The sequence below is a fragment of the Panthera onca genome, chromosome D4 (genome assembly GCF_046562875.1).
Source record: "Panthera onca isolate mPanOnc1 chromosome D4, mPanOnc1 haplotype 2, whole genome shotgun sequence".
NCBI lineage: Eukaryota > Metazoa > Chordata > Mammalia > Carnivora > Felidae > Panthera > Panthera onca.
Window position 1 is genome coordinate 61494267 of NC_138351.1, and position 23055 is coordinate 61517321.

The 23055-nt window shown below is 46.2% G+C and overlaps 1 protein-coding gene across 1 annotated transcript in view; it reads right to left on the reverse strand.

The window, feature by feature from the left end:
* GABBR2 (gamma-aminobutyric acid type B receptor subunit 2) overlaps positions 1–23055 on the reverse strand; it is a 347631-nt gene that overhangs the window by 142779 nt on the left and 181797 nt on the right. Inside the window, exons 5-6 of the mRNA XM_060609214.3 lie at positions 16764–16829; positions 9901–10101 (exon numbers count right to left, since the gene is read on the reverse strand). Of these exons, the coding sequence (XP_060465197.1) occupies positions 9901–10101; positions 16764–16829 (267 nt within the window). The remainder of the gene's footprint in view (positions 1–9900; positions 10102–16763; positions 16830–23055) is intronic.

A 23055-nucleotide genomic window follows, 5' to 3' on the forward strand; every position in this document is an offset into this window, starting at 1 on the left:
CCAGTTTGTAGATCATCTGAGGACCTTGTTAAATGCAGATGCCAGGGCCCTACATTTTGATTCAGTATGTCTATGAGATAATTTAAGAATCTGTATTTCTAAAAACCTTGCAAGATCTCAAGAATACACAAATCGGTTACCACTGATTAAGCCCCTCCTACAATCTGATTACTGGATCTTCTCAATAGCAACTTCCAGATGTTTGCTGAGCTCCATCTTTTAGACTCGTCTGGCACTGAGAAGCTGTCTCTCCAGGAAGAGCCTTCCACTTAAGGCATGCTTGTCCTCTATGAAACTAATGCAGCATCTGCAGCAAGCCCATAACCTGTATTCCACAAGCAACGTCCTCCTCGCGAAGCTGTTCCCTCTTATGCACAACAGCCTCTCAAAGGGCTGAAGACAGTGGCATGCTATCCTGTCCCCAGGGTGCTGTCCTCTACCTTTTAGGCAAAATAGTCTCTGTCCGGATTTCCACCCTGACTGTGATGAAATGGCTTATATCAGACCAGAGCTCCCATGAAGAAACATTCAGAGAAGTAGAATAAAATATAAAAATAGCTGTTCAAAGGCATAACAAAGCAACCAGGACATCTAGGACTTGAGGGGCAAGATGCTGGAGAGAAGAGAATGCTTTGAGCAGTGTCTGGCTTTCTTGGCTATTTCCTTGCTGATTTGTAAGTAGGAAGGCTAGCTGCAGGGAAACCACGCTCTGGGTCAGAGTTTTCAGCAGTCCCACAGGGAGAGGAAGACAAAAAACAGTAGTTCCGGGTTATCAGGATTGCAAGGCTTGTAGGCCCAAGGTCTTGGAGGAAAGGAAGTACAGAAAAGTGAGCCCAGTTTTCAGACTAGCATTTGCACTTGAAATATTTCATGGTAATTAAGCTGCATAAAGCAAGAGGCTGAGAAACCAAGAAGTGGCTACTGAGGGGTTTAGAAATTAAGCAGAAGTATTTGGAGTCTCACAGGATCAGGAAGACAAAAGTTGAAGCCCAGGGCCAGTAAAGATTTCAGCTAAGAACACTAAAGAACAAATACCAGGAATAAGGGCAAACCAAAATAGACAAGGCCTTATAAAAACCAAAACCAAGCCTGGAATCCACTCAATTATTGATTGATTGGATTAAGGTGATCTTCCCCTAGTCTAACAGCCTTCTTAAAGAGAAATAAATCTCTGAAGAAAGATAACACATTCTGTAGCTGCTATATTTTTTTATCTCCAATTAAATTAATTAAATCTAAAAGATACACCAGGAAATAGGACCAAATAATGGAAAAAGAAAAGGAAGGAAGGAAGGAAGGAAGGAAGGGAGGAAGGAAGGAAGGAAGGCAGGAAGGAAGGAAGGAAGGATGAACAGATGGGAGGAAAGGAGGCAAAAAGAGAGGAAGGGAATAAAGAAGAAAAGAATAAAGGAAATAAGAAAAATAGACAATAGAAACAGACACACAGGTGATCCAAATCTTGATGTTATTAGACATGACTTTAAAATAGTAACATTTATGTGTTCAGGAAAATCGATTAAAAGATACAGAACATTATCAGAGAACTGGAAGCTATGAAAGAAAAAAAGAATAAAACAAAAAGTCTAAAAATGAAAGATATGACAACTGAAATTAAGAACTCAATAGATGGCTGAAGCAGTATATTATCAGAGTAGAAAGTAGGTTAGTGAACTGGAAGAAAGGTTAGTAGTAGTAAACAGTAATAAATATTCAGACTGAAACACAGAGAGGGAAAAGGGGTCGAGAATAAGAAAGGAACATAAGAGATACAGGGAATATTTTGAAAATGTCTAGCATGTGTATAATTGTCGTCTTGGAATATGAGGAAAGAGAGAATATTTAAAGGGATATTATGCTAGAATCTCTCCAAACACACATCAATCCACAGATTCATGAACTTGTATTAACTTTGTGAACTACAATCAAGATAAACCCAAAGCAAACCTCATTTCAGTACAGCATAGTAAAACTGAAGACCAAGGCACAAAATCTTAAAAGCAGCTAGGGAAAAAAGATGCATTACCTTCAAAAGAGCAACAACACAACAGATGAACACAGGGGAAGGGAAGGCAAAATAAGATAAAAATAGAGAGGGAGGCAACAGACTCAAATACAGAGAATAAACTGAGGGTTGCTGTAGGGGAGGTGGGTGGGTGAGGGGGATGAGTTAAATGGGTGATGGGCATTAGGGAGGGCATTTTTTGGGGATGAGCACTGGGTGTCATATATAAGATATGAATCACTGGGTTCTACTCTTGAAGCCAAGATTACACTGTATGTAACTAACTTGAATTTAATAAAAAAGAAGAACTTCATAATGGAAAAAAAAAAGAGCAACAAAAAGTCAAGCAGCTGAGTTAATAGAAACAATGGAAGCCTGAAAACAAAGAAATCATCTTATAGTGGTGAGAGAAATCATGGACAATCTAGAATTCTACACCTTAAAATTAAATGTGCGAGAAAGAAAATTTCAGACACCCAGAAACAGAGAGAATTTGTCTATGGCCAACCCACAGTAAAAGAAATACCAAGAAGAGTTCTTCAGGTAGAAAGAAAATGACCATAAAAGAACAGAACTGCAGGAAGGAATGAAAAGTAATAAAAAGTGCAAATATGTGAGTAGATTTAAACAAAAAATGACATCAGGGCCAAGAACATCCAGGAAAATCTTAAAGAAGAAGAAAAAAGATGAAAGATTACACTACTGGGTATCAGGTCTTATTATAAAGTTTCAGTTATTAAGACAGTGGTATTGGTTAAAGGATATGCAAATGGACCAATGGCGAGAATGGAAACTCCAGGAACAGATCCACGATGCACACTACATATATGACAGAGTTGACACTCTAGCATGGCGGTGCTGGTGGTGAGGATGATGGACTTTTCAATAAATGGTCCTGAATCAACAGGTTATTAATATCAACAAAAAATGAATCTTGATCTTACCTCAGACCATGCATAAAATCAATTTCATGTGGATTCTACATCTAAACGTGAAAGGGAAAACAAAATTTCTAAAAGATAAGATAGGAAAATGTTTTCATGAGTGTGGGTGGGCAAAGACACTTAAACAGAACACAGACATACTAATAGTAGAGAAGACTAATAAACTAGACTACATTAAAATTAAAATAATAGAGAAGACTAATAAACTAGACTACATTAAAATTAAGACTACAATAAACTAGACTACTACCAATATACATCATTAAGAGAGAAAAGGTAAGTTCAAGAATGGGAGAAGATATAAATAGTACATATAACCACCCAAGGATTCATGTGCAGAATATAAAAACAACTTCTATAAATCAGTAAGAAACAGATGGAGAATCCAAGTAGAAAAATGGGCAAAAGACTTGAACAGGAAATTTGTAAAAGAGGGTATCAAAATGACCAGTAAAGATATGGAAAGATACTCGACTTCATTAGTCATCAGAGAAATGTAAATTAAAACTCGAATGAGATACCTCTACACACCCACTAGATTGGCTAAAATTAAAAAGCCGACAATACCAAATGTTGGTGAGCATGTGAACCAACTGGAACTCTCAATCACTGCTGGTGGGTGTGTAAACTGGTACAACCACTTTAGAAATCTGTTTGGCACGGTCTACTAAAGCTGAACATATGCATACCCTGTGACTCAGAAATTCCACCCTACATATGCACCCAATAGTAATTTGCACATAGATTCAACAAAATACATCAAATACCTAGAAATAAATCAAACACAGTATGTGCAAGAATTCTATACAGAAAATTACAAAGCATTTCTGAGAGAAATTAAAGACATCCCAGGTAAAAGCAAGAATATACAAAATTCATGGATTGGAAGACTATATTATTAAGTCAATTTTTCCTAAATCAATCTACAAATTGAGTAAAATCCCAATCACAAGCCAGAGCAGATTTGTATGTAGGTGTGTGTAAACTGACTCACTACTCCTTTCTCTGGCCCTGAGGCTGCTGTGCTAAAGGAGGAAGAGAACCACAATTTTCTGAACACCTATTGTGTGTTTGGGACTCTGCAAGATACTTTTCTTTGCTTTACTTTATCTAATTCTTATATTTTATAAAGGAGATATTGTTATCCCAATGTTGTAGATGAGAAACAATTTCAGAAAGGTCAAATGACTGGCTCAATGTCACTGTATCACTAGTGATCACTATCACTATGTCATTTGATTCAGCTGTATATAAAAGAAAAAAAATTATCAGTGACTTGGGCATAGTTTTTTTTTTTCCTCATGTAAAAAAAATGTCCATGGGTAGGCAGTGCATGGTTGCTAGGGCAGCTCCACAGTGTAATCAGGGAGCCAGCTCCTATCTGTAGGCAACACCACCCGTGCTTGCTTTGGCAGCACATATACTAAAATTGTAGGCAACACCACCCTAGAATGAAGTTTCCTTCTCACAGTCACTTCTTGACCCAGTGTGGCTGCTAGGTCTCTAGCCATCCCATCCATATCCAGCCAACACGCAGGAGAAGGGAAGCACTCCCGTTAAAGGAGACTTTCAGAAGTCCCACGTAACACTTCTACTTATATTCCATTGGCCAGACTTAGAATCCTGGCCATATCTAGCTACACAGGAAGCTGGGGAATGTCCCTTTTCAGCTAGGTGGCAACATTCCTACTTAAAAACCAGAGTTGTGTTAGTGAGGTGGACGGGGGTTGTGGATGTTGGTATGGACAACTAACCATCTTTCAGAGTCTCCCAGTTGGGAAGTGGTGGCACCAAAATTCAAATCTAGCCAGTGCCCTATTCCTTAAGACCCTCCATAGGTTACTACACCCTTCCCCCCACAGCCTGTGTTCCTCTGCTACACTACCTGTCCCCCATCGAAGTGAATTCCTAGGGAAGCAAAAGGGAAGAGGAGTTTCTTGGGGAAGGTGAGAAGCAGAGGCAGCAGCACTGTGAAGGATCACCTCCCTAGGGAGCATGCCTACTTTTCCACGGCCCCTTTCCTTCCTCCTCTCTAGAACCTAGAGTTTGCCTAAAAGTTCCACGTTCTTTGTCAGGAGCTCACATGGCAGTGATAATGAGATGGGTGAAGCTTTTTCTGGGTCACCAGCTCCAGTTGAGCACCCACTTGATTTGTGTTTCCTCCAGTTCTGCCATGTTGCGTCGACAGTCATGGGTGGTTGCAGAAGGTTCTTGCCGGAAAACATTACAAAACTCTTCCAAAGAATGAGTCTGTGCATTTGATGGGGGATTGGGGCCACCTCTGAGGTCCCCAGGGATTCCAGGGCTCTGGGAACATTTCCATCTGGTGCTTTGGTCCAGCTCTGGGCCTCAGCAGGAGGACAGGAAACATGTCCAGAGAGGTTGAGCCATCACCAGAGAAACCTAACTAGAGTTTTAAATGCTCACACTGGAAACAAACCTAACGGGACTTTGAAAAGTGAAAGCTGACAATGGAAATCATCGATGTCAAAGAGTCTTTAAGGGGGAGCAGAGTGGTAATGGGGAATCTCAGTGAGGAGAATAGGCCAGACAGTGGAGCCAAAGCAAGTGCCCAGAGACTGTCCTCACGAGGTTCTAGGAGACTGAGCTCCGGATGTGCTCAGGGAAGCACAAATGTCTGCACTTGTCCCATCATTGGAAATTCCAGTAGGAGGAGAGTGATGAACGTGCTCTGGAGGCCCATGACCTTGTTTTTCTTCCTTCCAGAACTCTCCTGGGTGCCGGCGAAAGAGTTGGGGATGTCCTGACACTGGCAACAGGTGTATGGAAGAGGGAACCTCAAAGAATATGTTCCAAGAGGGGCCACTGTTCTGCCTGATTCTGCAACTTTCTCTACTAGGAGTCACTTGGGGATTCCAAGATTTAACATTACAACCTGTCACACAGCTCACTGTAAGAACCCAGTACCATATTTACACAGAGCCAGAGAACTTAGCTGTGGAAGGACCCCTGCAGCTATTGGGTTCAAATCTCTCATTCTCAGTTGAGGAAACTGAGACTGGGGTGGGGGTGGGGTGACTAGCTATGGAGGCCGATTCATTGGTGAGAATGCCAGGATTGGTGCTAGATCTCCTGACCACCAGACCCACACTCTCCTGTTATGCCACCTATGAGAGGTGCCCCACTGAGACAGAGAGGGCTGATTTGGGTGCATTCTGTTCGAAGCCCGTTGCAAGTCTAGGCAGAGAGCATGGCAGAAGGGAAGGAGCCCTGGGTAGGGAATGAGCAGTCCTGGCTTCAGGTCCTGGGGCTGTCCCTGACCTGCTGGGTGACTGTACCAATTTCCTGGGGCTGCCATAACAAATTTCCACCAACACGGTGGCTTGAAACAACAGAAGTTTATTCTCTTCCAGTTCTGGAGGCCAGGAGTCTGAAACTAAGGGCTGGTTCCCTCCAGAGGCTCTGCAGGAGAAAACGTTCCATGCATCTCTCCCAGATCCTGGCGGCTCCCAGCAATCCTTGGCACTCCTTTTCTTAAAGATGCGTCATTCCAATCTCTGCCTGCACTGTCCCATGACCTTCTCCATGTGGCAAATCTCCCTCTGCCTTTCTCTTCTCAGGACATTCACCACTGGATTTAGGGTTTACCTGAATAGTCCAAGATGATCTCAAGATCCTTAAATCAATTACATCTGCAAAGACGTTTTTTCAAGTTAAGGTCACATTCACAGCTTCCAAGGGTTAGGACATGGACATACCTTTTTAGGGGCCACTATTCAACCGACTACGAGGATCTTGGGTATGTCTCCTTAGCCTTTTCTGCCCCTTAGCTTCCCTAGTGAGAATGTCAAGAGCTCATTCACTTGGTTCTGCAAGTGTCTGCTTGTCTTCATGGACACTGATGGACCCCAATATCGGCATCAGCTCAGCAGCCTGTGTCAGGCTGACCACAGTCCCCAGCACTCACGTATAACACAAATCCAAATTCAGGAACCATTTCCCACCTCTCTAGACTTTCCTTTGACCGTAGACTCTTGGAGGTTAGTTGGGGAACTTGGCGGTGGTCAGACCACAAATAAGAATGTTTTATTCAACCACGGGCCCCACACCCCAAGGAGAGACGGTTCGACAAGAGCAAGCACGGAGGATGGACTAAGCACGGAAGGGGCTGGATCAACACAACCTGTTCAGGGCCGGGACCAGGGGGAGGCGAGCGAGGCGTAACACGGAAGAGGGAGCCAAATACCTCAATAATCAAGACCAATGACATTTGAAGGCAGTATTTTTAAAAAACAAAACAAACGCAAAAAAAAAAAAATCCACGAGGAACATCAGAATTTTAAATACAGACAAGATCCAGTGTTGCCATTGTGTGACCTAAATCACTTAGCTCACCCTAATCCCAGTCCTGGGAATCTTATCTTCATTTAAAATATTGATATTTTGTTCATCATGGATTTTTGTGTGTGTTAATTTTGAATTTTAAAAAATATTGCATTTTGATGAAAATACTTTTCATCTTGATTACTGAGGATTCAAGCATGGCTTTAAATTTTGCCCTTAGGTTCTGCGCTAGGCATGTGAATTCCAACTGGAGGGATTGGGGCTGTTTAGTTTGGGCAAGGGACATCTCTGGGGATATGGTCACCACAAGCTGGACCTGTGGGGGTCCTGGGAGACCAGTGGAGGAAATTAAAGGAGAAGTAGCAATTCTTTGGCTACTGGAAGGATCTGAGAATCTGACAGGAGGCTGGTCTAGATGATCTATAGGGGAGGCCTCAACCTCTGCTTTCAAGAGGCAGATGCCCCAGGTTTTCCCGAATAATTTCAATCATCTTGTAACCTCAGGATAATGTAAGAAATGCTGTCTTATTTTTTTTTTTAATTTATTTAGTTTGAGAGAGAGAGAGAGAGAGAGAGAGAGAGCGAGCACATGCCAGGGAAGGGCAGAGAGAGAGAGAGGCAGAGAGAGAATCCCAAGAAGGCTCCATGTTGTCAGCACAGAGCCTAACTCAGGGCTTGAACCCATGAACCATGAGATCATGACCTGAGCCAAAACCGAGAGTTGTACGCTTAACTGACTGAGCCACCCCAGCACCTCAGAAATGCTGTCTCTTGCTTCAAACCTTAGAGACAGGGACTGGGTGTCCTGGAATTTTGGAAGCTCCCCATGCCAGGAGCTTGGCTCTGTTTTAATGGCACTAACTCCCTTCTGGGAGGCCTGTCAGTGAGTAACCCATACTGAGGGGTAAAGTGAACAGCCCCAGGAATAACCACAAAGTATTCCATTCCCAGGCACAGAGTTATGGGGGTGAGGTCAGCCTCCTCACTAGCTCCAAATAAAAATATTAAAATGAAAAAAATTAAAGTCAGTGACCTGGAAGATGCTGTTTTACAGTCAGAGCATTCCCCCTAAGACACCACAAAAAATGATCTTCCCAAAATGCATTCCTGTGTACTGCTCACATTCGTGCATGGCTCACCCACCCTGCCACATCCATGCTGCTTAGAACGACATTCGAGGCCTTTTCATGGTGTCTTATGAACCTTAAGCGCCCCGGCTTCACAGCCCTCGTGTGTAACCATTTCTGTCTTTGGTCTCCTAAGTCCTCAGTTCAGTTATTGTGCTGCCTGCTTTCATGGAATCCTTTGCTTAGTCTTTGTATTTTCCTAATCTTATGTTATTTTGAGGTTGAGTCTAGAGTGTCCCTGGACTCAAGTCTCTGCTGATAAGCTACAAACTTTGACACCTTTAAAAATAACACTTGAAATAAAATGAGTTGTTTCTGTGCATTATTCAGCATCTCAAAAAACTTTCTATATGCTCATTGATTTTTGTATGAAAATATTTCTTCCAGCATTTTCTAGCTAGAGTGTTTTTCCAGCTTCCCTCAGGTGCCAGCATGATCTAAAGAGTTGTTTACAAAATGTGTCCTAATGATTTGCCATTTTTTTGAGAAATCAATAAATCATTCTTATAGAGTTGGCTCTGATTGAGATTAAATAATGGATAAAAAATTTATATATAAATGATTTTATATACATGTGTATATATATAACTTTGCCATGAAGTTTAATTCCTTCAGTGGAGCTGTGGTTGGGTGGAAAAATTAACAACCTGAGCTCAGAGAAGGCAGAAGAGAATTACACCCACTGTTGTTGTCAATTCTGGCTGGTGGTTAGAACTAACAGACAGATGTTACTATAGTCATTCACCAGGGCCGCCATCACCTGATTCTTGATAACACCCTGATAGGTAATCACGGGGGAACTTCTGAAATACTCAGGAATGCCACATTACTGGCTCTCTCACAGCCCTCCAAGATAAACAGGGAGGGGTTAGTAATGCCTGTGGGAACATGTGGAGACCCTGTCCAAGGTCCTGCTCCCAGTTATGACAGCAATGAAGGGCCAGGCACTGTGTCGGCCACCGTACCATGTGCCATCAGAGGACAGTATTTTTACTGCTACTCTACAGATGAGGAAACAGTGGCTTGGAGAACCCAAGCTCAAGGTCACACAGCTAGTAAGTGGCAAAACTGGGGCTCAAGCCAGTCTGGCCGGTCTATGGCACATGTTTCCCAAAGTCTACTTGAGGGGGTCTGTCCTCCCCTCGAGGCTGACAGGAGCATCAGTGAGCCTGAGAAATGACATTGCAGGTCAGAGGTACATGGAGTGAAACTCTGGCAGAGTGTGAAAGGCAGACTGCCTGTAGTTGGTGCTATAAAAATCACAACTCTATCGCTTACATAAACACTGTGTTTTGTGCTTGCAAAGCACCCATACCTTATCTGATCCTCACAGTTCCTTAGAGGGGCATGCAGTGGATGGCTGGCTATCCCCATTTAACAGGCTCGGAGAGGCCAAGTGATTTGCTCAGAGTCCCACAGCAAAGGCTAGAATAAGAACTGGGTACTTTGTGCCACCATCATCAGACAAGATGATCAAAAGAGATGGGCCTGAGGACTGAAATGGGCAGACCGCGGCACTGACCTTTCCTGAGATGGTCTTGATCTGCTTGGAGCTCAGGGGCTCGAAGTCCACGCCGATGTAGCCCTCCATGGCGGCAAGCAGATTCTTCCGGAGACAACGGGATGAGTTGGCTTCTGTGTGCACCTGCTCCCACCAGGAAGGCTCATACCAGCCTGGGATGATCCATTGGTATTTGCTACCATACATGTTCTCCTCATATGCCTGCAACAGATGGGTTGACCATGATGGTACCAAGAGTCAAACATTTGTTCAAGGCTTTGTGCCCTGTGAGACAGGTGGAGAGGGCTCAGGCCTCCTCTTACCAGAGAATTTATTAATTTTTCTCCTTGTTATCTCTCAAGAGATCCAAGGTAGTTTACTGGAAACATATATAATAAAATAATAAACACTGAATAAAAATTTAAATATGAGGGCCTGGCCAAAGCCAGATGAGGACACTATAAGAAAACTATAGACTGATATCCCTGATGAATATAGTTCCAAAAATTCTCAACAAAATATTAGTAAACTGAATTTGAGAACACATTAAAAAGATTATACACTATGACCAAGTGGCATTTATCCCTGGGATCCAAGGATTGTTTAGCATTCACAAATCAATAAATGTAATATGTCACCTTATTAGAACTAAAGATAAAAATTATATGATCATTGCAATAGATACTCTTTGTGCACTGTGATGAGCTGTGCACACTTTATTTACTTATTTATTTTTGTAAGAAAGAGAGAGAGAGAGGGAGGGAGCACAAGTTGGGGAGGGCCAGAGAGGGAGTGAATCCCACGCAGGCTCCATATTACCAGTGCAAAGCCCAACATGGGGCTTGAACTCATGGACTGTGAGACCATGACCTGAGCTGAAGTTGGAGGCTTAACCGACTGAGCCACCCAGGCACCCCTGACCTGTGCACACTTTAAAACATGAACCTTAAATAATCCTGCAGTTCATTCCTGGAGAGCCATGAACACGTTGGGAAACAATTGATGTCACACCCCTCTGTGTCTCTTGGCCTACAGCAGAGGCCAGGAGAATGTGACAAGAAGAGACTGATTGCTTTGGACTCCAGGAAGGTTCTGGTTGCCCTTCATTAGGGTCTCGATGCCAAGCCAGGGTCTGCCCACGGCAAGTGGGTCAGAGCCCCTAAGAGCATCTGTACATTGGAGAAAAGTTACTGTCAAGTCTGAGAGTTAGAGGAGTGCTCCTCCATTCCTCCATCTGGGGAGGCAACTCTTTTGAACTCTCTTAACGCCTAAGAAAGCCCGTCCTGCAGTTCGGAGCCTCTCATTGGGGTACACGTGAATTAGAATGTTTGTTCCTTAACTTAAACTCAGATCTCATCTCCACAGCCTCTGCTCATTGGTACAGTGAAGGCTCTGGAGAGTAAACCGAAATCACTTAATGAAAAAGCCTTTCAACTCCCTCAAAGCAGTGATCACATTGCCTTTTCTCTAGACTTCTCTGATGATATGGGACTTTCGCCTCCCCAATTCTAGATGATATACTTCTCATAATGAATCCTCAGATCATAGTCATTTCTCCAGCAGCTACGTTATAAATGTTGCCCCCATCACAATTGTAGAAAACATAGGCAGCCCTCATATCTCAATTATGTAATAAAATCCTGGCTCAACAAAGGCAGGCAATCTCCTGGGTTTCCCTCTGATGAATGGGGTTTAGTCCCGAGAAACTTTCTTTTAAAGAAAAGATAATCCCAGATTCTGTCTGGAGGCTAGACTTTTGAACAAAAGGCTCCTCATATTGATCCCAGGTCACTGTATTAATGGCAGAGTCTGTGAGACTTTACAACCCTCATCTTTTACTGAAAGGGAGGAACTCGCATATCTTGAGCCCCTGTTACATGCTTGGCCAATTACACACATGATCTTATTTTATTTTCAAAACAACCTATGAGGTGGTATTATTATTTCTATCATACAGATGAAGAAATTCAGGCTCAGAGATTGAAGAATTTGCCCAAACACATACAGCTAAGTCAAGGGGACAAGATTCAAAGTCCACTTTTGGAAATTCCCCTCTTTTCTTAGCAAAATAAAGAAAACTTTTTGGGAGCTTTCTCAACCTTAAAAGGTGGAGGCAAAAAGACAGCCACTCTTATTAGGAAGGTTAAAGAGGTTAAAGGTTAAAGAGGAGTCAACAGATGCAGAGCGAGGACGAGGGGAGCTCTACTCAGACACAGGCAGGTCTGCCTTCCTCTCTGAGGACAAAGACCTCGTGATAATTTAGAGGCAGCACAGAACAGGAAGTCAGAAGCCTCCCAGGGACCTGCCGTGACAGCTCTCTGACCTACCCTTGTCTCATTAGGAGCTGTTCCTTGCGAATGAATTTTCCAGAAAATAGAAGCTTAGTCCATCTGAAGGACGACACATCTTGTTTAGAACATGAGTCAGTCTGGATGAAGATAAACATTTTTCTACTGACCTTCTGTAACAAACAAAAAGGGAGACCACAGTCCAGCAACACTAGATTCTCTGCCACACACCAGCTGGGTAACTCTGGTGCACGACTCCTTGGGTCTCGGTTTTCCTATCTATAGCCTGTGGAAGTCAAAGCCTATCTCATTGGGTTGGTGTAAGAACTACATGAGATAATACGTGTACCGTGTCCGGCCAGCACTACATTCAGGAACATTTTAGGAACTCTTTCTTGTTCCCTTCTCCTTTCTGTAACGCATAGCTTTATTTTGAACACCAGTCACTGTTGTGGGCTGGGCGCAGTAATGCTGCTGGGTCTAGGGTGTCACTCTTCATGGCCATCCAGTCCCTGTCCTCTCTGAACTTGCTGGTCTTAAACTGCTATGGCTTGGAACAAGGGGCACCTGGGCTGTTAAACATATGTGCAGAACAAAAGTAAATAGGCTTTGAGTGAGGGTCTAAGAGGGTTTCCTGCAAGGTAGGTGGACTGGTTTAAATACACCATCCACCATTGAAAGCAACTGAGGGGAAGGCTCCAGTCCTCCATTCTGACATTTCTGTCTTCAGAAGGGCTGCGGTTGTTATGCTCGTGAGCTGGGAGTAGCTGCTGGTGTGCTAGTCTGTCTCCTTTGTCAAAGGGACAGTTTTTGTAGGGTGGGGTCCGCTCTTCCCTGGGTTCCCCACTGCTCAGCACAGTGGCTGGTGTGCACAGGGCACCCGATAGGTGGTTGTGAGGTCACTAAAGGAACACCTTTCTGGTTTACACAGTCACCTCAGTTTTCACTTTCTCTGCCTTCGGTGGGAATGTGATCTCAAGACCTGTGGGCCACCAAAGAGCCCTGCCACATGGCAACAGGCAGTCCTGAGCTCACCTTCTTCCGTCTCATGGACCGCTTTGGTTCTTACTGGCTGCAGACAGGTAACCACGATGTGAATTATTTTAAAAAATCCAATTTCCCCTTCTTATAATGTTTCCTTTTGCCTCCTCCCCTCCCCATGCAAGAAGGACATTTCCCTTTTCATATTACAGTTCACAACAATGACAGTAATAAACCCTCACATTGGGAAGGCAGTTAACAGTTGGGATGATGGTCTCCCTTCCATGGCCTTATTTAGGCCTCTTGACAATCCTGTGAGACAGATGGGGCAGGGACTGCTCCTTCCATTTTAGAGGGGAGGCAGCTGGGGACCAGAGGTGTAAAGTGACCTGCCTGAGGTCACACAGCTGGTGGGGCTAAAACCAGAACCCAGGCGTGAGTGTTAGAGAATTTAGAATAGACCCCCGAGGGGGGAGGGAGAAGACAAAAGTGACAAGACCTGCTCAAGCTGTGCTAAGCCCAAATGAACACTTTGCCACAGGGCTATAAATAGCTTTGCCGGAGTCTGCTCTTCCCCTGGTGGCAGTTCCAGGCTCAAGAACACAGCAACATGCTGCAAAGTTTGCAAAGCGGCATTTGGATGGCAGAGATACGGTTGTATCCATCTGATCTGCACTCTGACCCCGACACAGGCAGGAAGGCTTTTTTGGGGTGAGGAGTGGGGTGGGGAGTCTCTGCTCTGAGCAGCCCCTCCCTCTGTCACCCACCCATAAGAAGACACTGAGCAGACTCTCTTCGGGATCTTCCAGACCTGCCAGAAGAATTGCTTCCTAACCAGATAAGGCTCCAAGCCCTGGAGGGCGGGTTCCATCTGAGGGTCTGACACTTGGAATAAACAGCCAACAAAAAAGCTCTACAGAATTCCTCAACAAAGCCACCTGCAGACCCTAAGATAAAGCCCATCTCAAAATACCCACCGTCCAATAAGAGGAAAGAGGAAAGTGGGACAAGAAGGTGGATGGTGTCCCATGCCATGTGGAAGGCAGGCAGCCTGGGGCTTTGGGTCAAGAGGCAGACAGCCACTCGGTCTGTTCTGGAGCGGAAACAATGGCTGGAAATGCCACTCAGGAAAGAATCCCAGTGCATGGCACGGAGAGAAATCACAGCCACACCTCCACTTGGGTTTGGCTCAAAGCAGAACATGAGGTCTGTCTGCAGTTTTTGGAGAAGGGAGATGGCCAGCGACCACTGTGGTGTCTTCATGGATCATTTTTTATTAATTTATTTCTCCCGGAGTTATTACCCACCATGTGCCAGCTGTCTGAAAGGCCCTGGGGATACGGAGAAGGGTGGCGGGGATAAAATCCAGTTTCCTCCCCCAAAAGAGATTACATTCTCCAATACAGAGCATTATTTTCCTTTTCAAAACGGGCCATTTCTGGACCTCAGATGGTAATGCACAGGGTTTTATGAGTAAAGGTTTATGAGTAAAACTTGACAAGCAAGGTTTTGAAGTAAAAGGCATTAAATTAATTTGCTCCATTTTTTCAGTTTTTCTCATTGTTCTTCCTTAGATTTTCATATGGAAAGACCCCTTGTTACCTTTACCTGGAACACAGAATGCTTAATACAATCTTGTAGAGACCATCTGAGAGTAAACTCACCAGCCCAACAATGGTCTATTCCATTCTCAGATGCCTGAGACTTTACATAGACAAACAAAAGAAGACTGCGGACATTTACTGAGGGCTCATCAGGCCCTGTGCCAAGTGTTTTTGCTCATCTAATCTTCACAACGATCCTATGAGACAGGTGCTTTATTATCCCCACTTTACAGATGAGAAAACTGAGGCTCCCAGAGTGTCAACAACAAGTCCAAATTCAGCACCCAAGCAGAAGACCGACTCCTGAGCTCTAAACTCTGTCCAGGGTCTCCAGAAATGTCAGCCTCGTGGCCTTTCCCTCCTCCCTGGTAAATCGGGAGATGATCAGGCAGGTTCTCATTTTGTTCTTGAGCCTTCAGGGTAAAATAGCTGTGTGACCGTGGCTTCAGGTCACTGCTCTCTCCTCACTCCTGGTGTGTTTTCAGTTCCTGCCTCTCTCCTGAAAGGTGCACCAGGAGCTGAGTAGGATACCCCAGGCAGTGTCTCTCTAGCAGACAGCTGAGGGGCCACCTTCCCTGAATGTGGACATAGCGCCTGAGGTCCCCTTGGCTCCTGGCAGCTATGCTTACACTGGGGACTCACAGCAGCCTTGAGGTCAACCAAGACCCCAAAGTCTCTTTTGTTCTAAATGCACAGTACTTACCTCAGCTATGCCTCTACACCACCATGGACATAGGCAGCTTGATTTGTGCTAATGTCACCTTCTAGTAGGACTATTAGATCTAATCTTCTTAGATTTAATCAAACATTCCATCCAGCCTGTTAGGGTTCTTTGCACCTTGGATCTGTCATCCAACATATTTCACAACTTCCAAAATTCCTACAAAGTCTGCTTTTTATAATCTCATTCAAGTTACTGACAAAAGATCAAAGAGAACAGAGGCCTAAGGCTCATCACAAGAGACTATACCTGGAATAGGCTCAGTCTAAGAGGAAGAGCTTATTGGGGAAATAACGACTCACAGGACTGGGCTCCCATTCTGTTGCTTCTTCTCTGACCTGGGGCAGGGGACGGGAGCCAGGGTATCAAAACCCAAAGATTTAGTTTCTGTGCTAGAATTCGTGCAAGTACTTAGGTTAAAACATCATACGGAAAAAAAGATGATTAGATTGGGAATCAGGTGGGGTGCCTGAGTGGCTCAGTTGGTTGAGCGTCCGACTTCATGATCTCATAGTCCATGAGTTCAAGCCCTGCATCGGGCTCTGTGCTGACAGCTCAGAGCCTGGAACCTGCTTCGGATTCTGTCTCTGTCTCTGTCTCTCTCTCTCTGCCCCTCCCCTGCTTGTGCACTCTTCTCAAATATAAATAAACATTAAAAAAAAAAAGACTTTTATATTGGGGATCAGGTGAAGGGGATGGAGCCTTGGCTCTGCCACAAACTGGGCCTCTATTCCCTCATCTGTAAAGTGGGATAATGATAGTTGTTTCAATGGTTATTGAGAAGATTAAATGAGGTAAGGCATTTAATAAAACTACTTTGTGTAGCCTATCACACACCAGACAATTGTAAAGAATTCAGGGGTAGGTACTGAACAGTTGAGAGATTATTCTAAACTTAGGCTCTGAGCCCTGTTCCAGGGCTGGGAGGGGGTCCGAGGCACCTCACCCTTGAGGTCTGGCCTCTCGGCGGGAGAGGCTGTGCCGTAGAGCAGGCCTCCATCAAGTGTGGGTGAGTAGATGGGCAGAGAATTAGCCGACAGGGCTTAGACCAGGAATTAGCCAGTAGGTTTGTTCAACCGAGGTCCCTAGTTCCTCCCAGGACTGTACTGTTCTGAGCCCCGGAGGCTTAGCTCCCCGCAAAGAGGAAAGCGCAGTGAAAATAACACTTCTGCTTCCAACAACCGCTTCCAGTCCTATATTCCGCTCAGACCAGGCAGTCAGAACGAGTCTGAGAAAAAGCTTCGTGAAACCCCCCCAAAGACACAGTGCCGTGACCAAAGTTTTACTTACACAACAGAACACTTTTGCTGCCATATTCTGGTCAAACTGGCCGAGGATGATCCTCACGTCATTGCCCTGCGGACAGAAGGACATGTAAGTGAAGCAGAGTGGATGACAGGCACACCAGGGGGCTTGAGGCCTCGGGCATGGAACGTTCTTGCACCCCCGGCTCTGCGGCCAAGAACTCTGCCCTCTCGTCCCACCCCAGCCTGGATACTCTGGTCCTCTCTGGGGCTAGCTTCCCCTTGGCTCTTGGTGCCGCCCTCCCTGGCCTCAGGGACATGCCCTGAGACAAGTCTGCACAGGCTGGTGGCTCTGAGGGGTCTTGGCAGCATCCCTGATCTCCTTCCCCAAGGGCAGGCAAACCCTGCAGGGCACAGAGACAGCGTCTATTCTCCTTCCTCATACACGGAATATGACATCCAGGAAAACTGAAGCCAGAGGAGAGAAAGGAGCTTCAAGGTCCCCGGGGGAGTTGATGGCAGAAATAGGGCTGCAGCACCCCCCACCCTCACTCCAGTATTTTAGACTTTTCTATACCTTCCTGGAACCCACGAAGCTTCCCAATTAAGAAGTGCCAGAGTCTCTTTGAGTTCTGAGCTTTGTTCAAATCTCAGCTCCACCAACAAGCCTCAGGGTATCTCAGGCCACTCCTTTTTCCATCTTAGTCTTAATTTCCTCACCTGTAAAATGGGGATAATGCCAGGGCCTAATTCCAGGGTTGCTGGGAGAATTAAATGAGATGATCCTCAAACTGCTTCACACAGTTCCTGGCACATAGTGAGTGCCCAGTAAGTGCTAGCTAGTGTTAGGATTTTATAACCTCCTCCCAACCCGTCTTTAACTCCAAGAAAAACTTATATTTGAAAACTCTGTAAATGGGATTGCACTTATTATCTCTGTGTGTATTGAACAGCAGCTCCTGCAACTCATTTATTCATTCAACAAACAGTTACTGGGCGTTTGCCTGAGGCTCCGTCCTGGGTTAGGGTTGCCGTGTGGGACAGGGATCCAGGCAGGGCCCTGCTCTGTAGAGAACAGGTTAAAGGTGGATGTGGCAGGCAGCATCCAGCCCAGCCCTGGCCCTCCGGCCTGCACCCCACCCCAGTCACTCCCTGCCCTCCACCCTGAGGCTCAGCCTTGCAGGTGGTGCTGCCTTCCCGCCTTGCATCCCATCCTCTCCAGCAGGCCTCAAGGCCCTTTGATGCATAAAGAAGAGAAACATGCCTTTAAAGATCAGTTTTTAGCATCTTTCAAAATTGGAAAGTGCTGACTGGGAGGCCATTTTACTCATCATGTACTTTAGCAAAATAAAAAAGGCTTGGATTCTAAAATCATCCTTCGTTTGCAAGCAAGAATGGAAAGAAGAGGGGGGAAAAAAAAACCCTGCTCTGAAAGGACTTTAAAAGATCGTTAACAGAGCAGTTGAAGGAAGGCAAGCCTTTGTCATCACCATGTCTGCAAGGCTATAAAAAGTCCTAAGCTGCTTCCGTTCTATGGACATGCTCCCAGGCACACTGCAGGGTTTTTCTGCTTGTTTGTTGAAATCTTTTAGCCTTTTTTGCTGCTAATAGTATTCAGCCAGCCAGCCAGCAAACACTTATTGAGCATCTACTTTGTGCCAAGCTCTGTGTTGCTAAACATGGTATAGAAGAAATAGTTTATTGGATTTTAGAGGTAGAGAGACCTTAGTTCAAATCCCAGCTCCACCACTGACCAGCTGCGTGACCCTGAGTCTAAATCCCCTAGAGCCTCAATTCTCTCATTTTCAAAAGAGGGCTAATCCTACCTACGTTGCCGGGTGGCCGGAGGATGCATGCTAATGAAACCCACTCATTAGCTTCCATGATGCTTCCTCCTGGCTCATTCCTACCTCCTGGTCCTTCCTTCTCAGACTCTGAATCAGCTCATCATCTTTCTGCCAGTCCATGACTGCTGGTGTTCCACACAGTTGTGCCCTTAGCTCCGTGCCCTCAGTACTCTCCTTGGGCAGCCTCATTCACGGCCCCAGCCGCAACTGCCCACTGTGTGCTGTGGAGGCCCGACCACTCTCCCCAGCCCTGACCTTTCTCCAGCTGCCCGCTGGAGCCCTCCACTCGGATTCTCCCAAGTACCTCAAGTTCAGCACATCCCAAGCTGAACGCATCATCTTTCCCAATGAGCCCTTTCCCCGTCCGGTGTTGTCCATCTTTGAGAACCGTGTCACCACCCTCTCACCCACCAGGTTCACTCGCCTCTATCTAACCAGGACCCGCTGGCTACCTGCTCACCAGTGCCACGTCAGCCCCGTCCCTGCAGCCCCACCCCGCTGGGTTGGCCACCGTCATTCTCAACTCATTGAACTACAACTGCCTCCTGGTTGGGTCCCCACCCTTAGTCCTGCTCCATCTACCCCGGTCTCCATAAAGCAAACAAAGGAATCATTCCAAAATTCAAATGTGATCACATAAAACCTTTCCATGGCTCCCTGAGCTTTACAGGTCAGCTCTGAGCTCCGTAATAGAACATTCGAGATGATTTACCAGCCGATTACTGCTCACGTCTTGTCTCAAATCACACTGTTCTCCCCACTCTTCCAGGGTATCAGAACGAGCTGCCTGCGGTTGTCTACAACAGCTCTGCCATTCATGCGTTCATTCATTCGTCCATTTCCCCACCCCAGCCCCTTTCTTTCTGCAAGCTCATCCGTCTCAAATGCCCTTCCCCCTCCCCCCACTCCTTTGCCTGGAAAGCTGCTGCTCACCCTTCATGCTTTAGCTCAGGCACCTCTACTCCAAGAAGCCATCTTTGTCCCATTAGGCTTGGTGGTCATTTGCTCCTCTGTGGGCCCAGAGCACTCTGTGCGGCCCTCTGTCATGGCACAAGTCCACGTGCTTGTCTGTCTTCCCCACTGGACTGAGGGTAACTTGATTCATCTCTGGGTCCCCAGCTGAGGGGGATGGGGCACGCCACATATATCAATAAAAATAGGTGCTGGATGCATGATTAAGTGGGTGAATGCTATCTGAGCTACCAAGCACACTGGCTGGCCTGCATTCCCTTATTCAGTGACTGCTATGGTCACCACCGAACTAATATCCTGCTAGCCTAGGGCCTCAGCATGATCGGGGTCACCACATCTTCATGGTTGACCACCTGACCACCTACCTGCCGATAGATAAATAACCAGCTCTACCACTTATGGACCATTTAGTGTCTCTGTTGCCATGACAACCAAGTTGCATGGACCAGTTGGTTCTGTGCTCCTGGACTGTTAGTACTGGATGGAACCAAGGGATCACTGATCTAGTGAGCCCCTTCCTAGAGAGACAAAAGGCTTCCCCCAAGACTGCACGGCACCCCGCACCCACTGCTCTCACCTTGGTCGCCCTCCGATGGTCAGAGAAAGGTCCTAGCCAGAACCAGGTGGTGCCTGCTGCAGGGAGCTATTCACACCCAGTCTGATCCTAGCCAGTAAGAGGTGGCAAGATCCTGTAGTGCCTGGGAGGGATGAGCCAGCACCCAGTGCAGCTGAAGCCTGGAACCCCGGGGTGGGCAGTGGACAAAGGGAGATGCAAGTGGCCAGGGGTCCTTAGCAGGAGCCTTGAAAACAGTCGAAAGAGGTTGAAGGGCTTCTCAAAATGGGATATGTGTACTCCCGGAGCATGAGGACTTTTCTTGAGAATATGAAAAGCACGGGTATACCTGGTTTTCCTTTCCAGAGTAGCAATTAATTGGAAGATGCAGGGCTGAGGGGAAATGTTTCAGCGTTCAGGAGTCTTAAAAATTTTTAACACATGCCTGCTCTCACAAAAGTTCTAGAATCACGCTGTTCGGTGTTACATAACTTGTATCTCTTCCTGAGAATCCGGAAAGTAGAAAGACAAATTTTGCCTTGGCAGTGGTCCCTGCATCTGGCCACGCCTCCCACCTCCCTGCCAGGGGTGGAAGCACACTCTCCTTTGTGGTGGGAAGGACTTTGGGGCAGAATGAGGAGTACCAGGGGGGTACAGGAGGAGAGCTGTGAATGCCCCTGGTCATCAGAGGGACAGAACAGAGTTGTGACGGTGCAGAGAACCCAGAATGTGACAGAGGGCAGGGTCCAAAAATCCTGTGCCTTCCCACACACTCTTGATTCTGCAGGGGACCACCAGGGGTGAAAGGTGACATGAGGTGGGACAAAGGACAACTTGTGCTCAAACGGTTAGATCTAAGGTTGGAGACCATATGGAGGCCTATGTTCACACAAGAGGCCTCGCCTACGGGGAAGGGGCAAAAATGGAAGGAAACAGCGACAGGGTGGGAGGTCTGGGGAGGGGTACTCAGCCCAAACCTTGGATGGATTTCCTTTCCTCCTTCCTGGGTCCTTCTCATCTGTTGTCTAGAGTCTCTTTGTCTCTGGGACCCTTAAAGCAAGCTAAAATCACACACACACACACACACACACACACACACACACACCCCACATAAGAAGGAAATCCCAATTCAAAGACCTTGTGTATGACAATAAATTCTATATATATATAAAAAGAAGGCAAATAAAGGGGGAGTTTTAATAAAAGATTTTTTAAATGAGAAGAAAAAAAGAAACTAATATAACCTTGTATGTCAACTGTACTTCAATAAAAAAGGAAATTTATGTACAGAGAATAACAAAACAAAGAGCTTGTATATAACCTCCAGTTTGCAGGGGATTCTAGCAAAATAAAAATCAAGGACAATTCCTAAGTGCTTTTCTAACCATGGTACTAAGCAGTCATCAGCCCCACCCAAGGAGAGAGCCGTTATTATTATGTCCACTCCAGAAAGTTTCATGAGTGAGCCGAAACTTTTCTGAGGGTGGCAGACACTGCTGGCCCTCCTGGATACTCCCTCCCCACTTCCCCCCAGCCCCTCCCCCCCCACCCCCCCTGCAGCCAACCAGGACTGTTGCATCCATCCCGTGCAGGGTGGGCGGCTTACAGCTTACAGCTCACTTTCACTGGCTTCTCTGGAGAACTGCCCCCAGCTACAGAGAACTTCCTGGCCCTAAAGGCCACGCTGGGTGCCACATTCTGCAGCACCCAGTGACCCGACTGAGGTCTCGGAAAGGTGGGACCAGCTGTGTGGTCCAGACACCCCGGGGGGGGGGCCAGGCTAACATGGTCTCCAGCCAAGACAGCATTCTGGCCCAGCTCCCCTCTTGCCTTACCCTTCCTCCCTCCCTTCTCCTGAGCGTGCTCTCATAAAGCTCTTTCACCAGAACCTCGGGCTCTGTTTCTAGGGAGTTCAACCTAAGGCACCAGGTCACACAGGTAGGCAGTGGTGGTGCCGGCCTCCACCCCGGCTGGGCCCAGCCCCAGAGCCTGAGCACTTGACCACTGCCCCTATATATATTCTCCCAGGCTGAGCAAACATCCAGTCTGCAGCAACAACTCACAGAGGAAAGTCCCGCAGACTTCCGTGTGGAGGCACTGGAACAGCAGATGTGATCCTGAGGCGTTAAAATAGCTGGTGTACATTTAAAACAGCAGGAAAGCAGAAGGCCACCCCATCCTGCCTTCCCCGTGGCAGGGGTGTGGGGTCCCGCTGGAAAGGCAAGGTCAACCCGGACACTGGGTTGTCTGGCATCTCCTGCCGCCTGTGCACCTGTCTTGGCCCACATGTGATCACTTCCTGGTTTCTCAGGTGCCCAGCCCCACAGACCCACTGGGCTGCCGAAAAATCAGATGAAACTGTGTACAAAAGTTGTGGAAAGGGAGGAGGTATGACAAGCCCCAGGGCGGTCAAACTTTTAGAGGCTGGCCGTGGTGGGGCTGGGAGGTGGCTTGACTGGGGCCAGTGGGCACTGAGGAAGGGGCCAGGGACTCAGGCCACTCTCGCCCCCTGACTCTGGCTGTGAGACCTGGGATGAGTCCAGCAGGGTTAGCCTAGATGCTTCCCAAAGTCCCTCCTGGCCCTGACACACTGATTCCATACCTGGAATGAGTACTTTTATTTAGCTCAAGTTAAGTTTTTCTTAGACCCTTTTTTTCCCTCACCAGAGAAATGTCCTTAAAGGCAGAGAAGCAAGAGATATATATTCTTGTTGTTGTTACAACAATCTTTTTATTCTGATTAGCCCTCCTGTTTATTTTTCATTTTTATCTATCTATCTACCTAGGTGATTATGGTTGACACACAATGTTATATTAGTTTCAGGTGTACAACACAGTGATTCAACAAGGCTGTACCTTAGGGAGACATATACTCTTAAAGAAGAGAGCAAAGAGGGAATAGCCCATAGCAGCCCACTGGGAAAGCATGCCATTTCTGGAAAGTTTATTATTTTGAAAATTCACAT